The sequence below is a fragment of the Mandrillus leucophaeus genome, unplaced genomic scaffold (assembly GCF_000951045.1).
Source record: "Mandrillus leucophaeus isolate KB7577 unplaced genomic scaffold, Mleu.le_1.0 Scaffold43, whole genome shotgun sequence".
In the NCBI taxonomy this organism is placed as follows: Eukaryota; Metazoa; Chordata; class Mammalia; order Primates; family Cercopithecidae; genus Mandrillus; species Mandrillus leucophaeus.
Window position 1 is genome coordinate 3,960,798 of NW_012104587.1, and position 3,444 is coordinate 3,964,241.

At 53.6% G+C, this 3,444-nt stretch overlaps 1 protein-coding gene across 2 annotated transcripts in view; it reads left to right on the forward strand.

The window, feature by feature from the left end:
• The window catches only part of ARL2 (ADP-ribosylation factor-like 2), a 17,586-nt gene that overhangs the window by 508 nt on the left and 13,634 nt on the right, over positions 1-3,444 (forward strand). For both annotated transcript variants that reach the window (XM_011993529.1, XM_011993530.1), the window contains exons 2-3: positions 3,079-3,189; positions 3,286-3,444. In XM_011993529.1, coding sequence (XP_011848919.1) covers positions 3,079-3,189; positions 3,286-3,444 — 270 coding nt within the window. The remainder of the gene's footprint in view (positions 1-3,078; positions 3,190-3,285) is intronic.

The window sequence follows — 3,444 nt, forward strand, 5'->3', positions numbered from 1 at the left end:
TGGGGCCGCTGCCTTCCCGGCTCTCATCTCCCCCGGGCCCAAGGGTTCCAGGCCCCGGCCCCGCCCTCCAGCTGCGAATCTCGGGGGCGTGCGGGGTGGCGGGTGGCGGATGTGGGCTCTGCGGATCCTTTCGAGCGTGGATCCAACAGTCCGTCTCTTTGGTGCTACGCGGCCCTTGGATGACCCTGTGGCTGAGGATGTGTGTGTGTGAGCCCGAGTGCCCCGTACGCGCTGTGCGCCTTCTGAGTCCATTTAGGCGCCCACACCTGTTCCCTCTGCTCTGTGCCAGGCCCCGCGGGGAAATGGCAGGGGAGATAAGACGCTTACGTGCACATATAACTTAATAATCAAATCTCACATTTTTGAGATAGGGTCTTGCTCTGTTGCCCTGGCTGGAGTGCAGTGGCTTCTAGGCTCAAGTGATCCTCCCACCTCAGCCTCCCAAAACTCTGGGATTATAGGCATGAGCCACGGAGTCCGGCCCATGTCTGTTTTATTTTATTTTATTTTATTTGAGACGGAGGTTCGCTCTTGTTGCCCAGGCAGGAGTGCAGTGGCGCAATCTCAGCTCACTGCAATCTCCGCCTCCCGGGTTCAAGCGATTCCCCTGCCTCAGCCTCCCAAATAGCTGGGATTACAGGTGCCCACCACCACGCCCGGCTCATTTTAAAGAATATTTTTAGTAGAGACGGGATTTCACCTTGTTGGTCAGGCTGGTCTCGAATTCCTGACCTCAAGTGATCTACCTGCCTTGGCCTCCCAAAGTGTTGGGATTCCAGGCGTGAGCCACCGTGCCCGGCCCCATGTCTGTTTTAAAGAGCTCTGAGAAAAGCATACAGTTCACTCATTTGATAAATATTGAGTGCCTAATATGTGCTAGGCACTGTTCTAGGGGCCAGGGTACTAAAACAAAAAAAAAAAGTTACCTTCATGGAAATTCTGTAATGCAGGGGGGTAGAAAAATAATAACACAGGAAATAAGTAAAATATGTAATAGAGGCTGGGTGCTCAGTGGCACACACCTGTAACCCTAGCGCTTTGGGAGGCTGAGGTGGGAGGCTCGCTTGAGCCCAGGAGTTTGAGACCAGCCTGAGCAGCATAGACCCCGTCTCTATCTATACATATATATATTCTCCATACATATTATATATGTATATGGGCCATGCTTTGGACCATGCTTCTGGGGAACAGGGCCTTCTACTGCTCCAGGATGAGCTCCCACTACATATCTATGTATGGAGAATAATGCAATTTAGGGTGGTCAAAGAAGGCCGCTGTATGATGGCAGGGCATGGTGGCTCACACCTGTAATCCCAGCACTTTGAAAGACCGAGGCAGATGGATCACCTGAGGTCAGGAGTTTGAGACCAGCCTGGCCAACATGGTGAAATCCCGTCTCTACTGAAAATACAAAAATTAGCTGGGTGTGGTGGTGGACACCTTTAATCCCAGCTACCCAGGAGGCTGAGGCAAGAGAATTGCTAGAACCCAGGAGGCAGAGATTACAGTGAGCCGGTAAGCTGAGATCGCGCCATTGCACTCCAACCTGGGTGACGAGAGAAACTCTGTCTCAAAAAAAAGTGACAGTTGAGTACATGAGGGAGGTGAGGGTTGAACCTTATAGCAGTCTGGGGGGAAACTTTAAAGCAAAGGGAACAGCAAGTCAGAGGCCCTGGGAGGACTAACTGGCGTGTTCAGAGGACTGGCGAGGAGCGCAGTGTGTCTGGAGTGGGGAGGACTGTTGACTGGGAACCACCTCACCTAGGGCCTTTTGGTTTTTGGTTTTCCCTTTCAGTGAGAAGTGCAGAGGATAGAAGGAATCAGAGACCAGTTTGGCCACTGCAGTGATGCAGGCAAGATAGAATGGTGACTTGGACCATGATGGAAGTAGTGAGGTCATGGAAGTTTCTGGCCTGAGCAATTAGAAGGGCGAGGAGCCATTTGCTGAGGTGGAGAGGACTGGGGGAGAAGCAGGTTCTTGGCTCACTGTAACCTCTGCCTCCCGAGTTCAAGCAATTCTCCTGCCTCAGCCTCCCAAGTAGCTGGGATTACAGGTGCCCAGCACCACACCCAGCTATTTTTTTTATTTTTAGTAGAGATGGAGTTTCGCCATGTTGGCCAGGGTGGTCTCGAACTCCTGACCTCAGGCGATCCACCTGCCTCGGCCTCCCAAAGTGCTGGGATTACAGGTGTGAGCCACCGCGCCCGGCCTATTTGCTCTTTTGAAGGTGGGAGAAAGAACGGCAAGCTCATCAGCCAGTGGGGATGATCGAGAGGGGAAGGAAACATGGATGATGGCTTGGGGGCAGGGGGTCATCAGCGGCCAGGTTCCAGGGACTAAGGCTAGGCCTCAGGGGAAGTCTCCTCCTCACCCCTCTCCTGGACTGGGCTCATTCGCCCCAGCTCCGATGAGCAGGGAGAGGTGGTCCAGTCCAGGACCTGCCCAGCCCACCACGCCCAACTGAGCTGCAGTGTTGGGAGGATAGAGGAGGGTGGTTCCCTCCCACAGTAAGCACACCCATTAATTTGCACTCTGCAGTAGCAGGTCTGGAATATTCCAGAAACACATGAGGGTGGCTTCCTCCAGATACCTGTTCTTCCCTTAGTTCTTCAAAAAGCTTGCTCCTTGTATTTTGGGTCTCAACTCCAGACACCTCAGAGGGGCCTTCCCCAGCACCCGAGCTGAAAGAGCCTCCGATGGCCCTCTCGGAAATCCTCTCTGTTGTGTTGATGGTACTAGCCAGGACCTGGCAGCTCCTTCTTTTCTCATTTGTTTGTGCTTTATTGACTGTCTTCCCACTAGAGTGTAAGCTTCCTAAGGGCAGGGCTTTGTCCTCAAGCACCCAGAAGAGAGTCTGGCACATAGTAGGTGTTCAACAAATTAAGGAGCTTTTGGGCAGTAGAGATGATATTTATATCTTGATACTTTCACATTTATTGTGGGCCAATGATGGCCAGGCATGTGCTGAACTCAGTTTGATACATGGCGGAAAATAATGAGTCCCCTAAGAGGGGCTCTGTGACGATGTCACCACCCGGCGGAGAACAGGGACTTCTCCTTAACCTGCTGCGCCCCAGTGGCCTGGACAATGCTGGAAAGACAACCATCCTGAAGAAGTTCAATGGGGAGGACATCGATACCATCTCCCCAACGCTGGGCTTCAACATCAAGACCCTGGAGCACCGAGGGTGAGCAGGGGCCCCATGGGTGGGCCAACCCAGAGCAGGGCAGGGAAGGTGGGAGAGGGGCCCAGCTGACCCTCTTGTCACCTGCTTCTTGCCCAGATTCAAGCTGAACATCTGGGATGTGGGTGGCCAGAAGTCCCTGCGGTCCTACTGGCGGAACTACTTTGAGAGCACCGACGGCCTCATCTGGGTAGTGGACAGCGCGGACCACCAGCGCATGCAGGACTGCCAGCGGGAGCTCCAGAGCCTGCTGGTGGA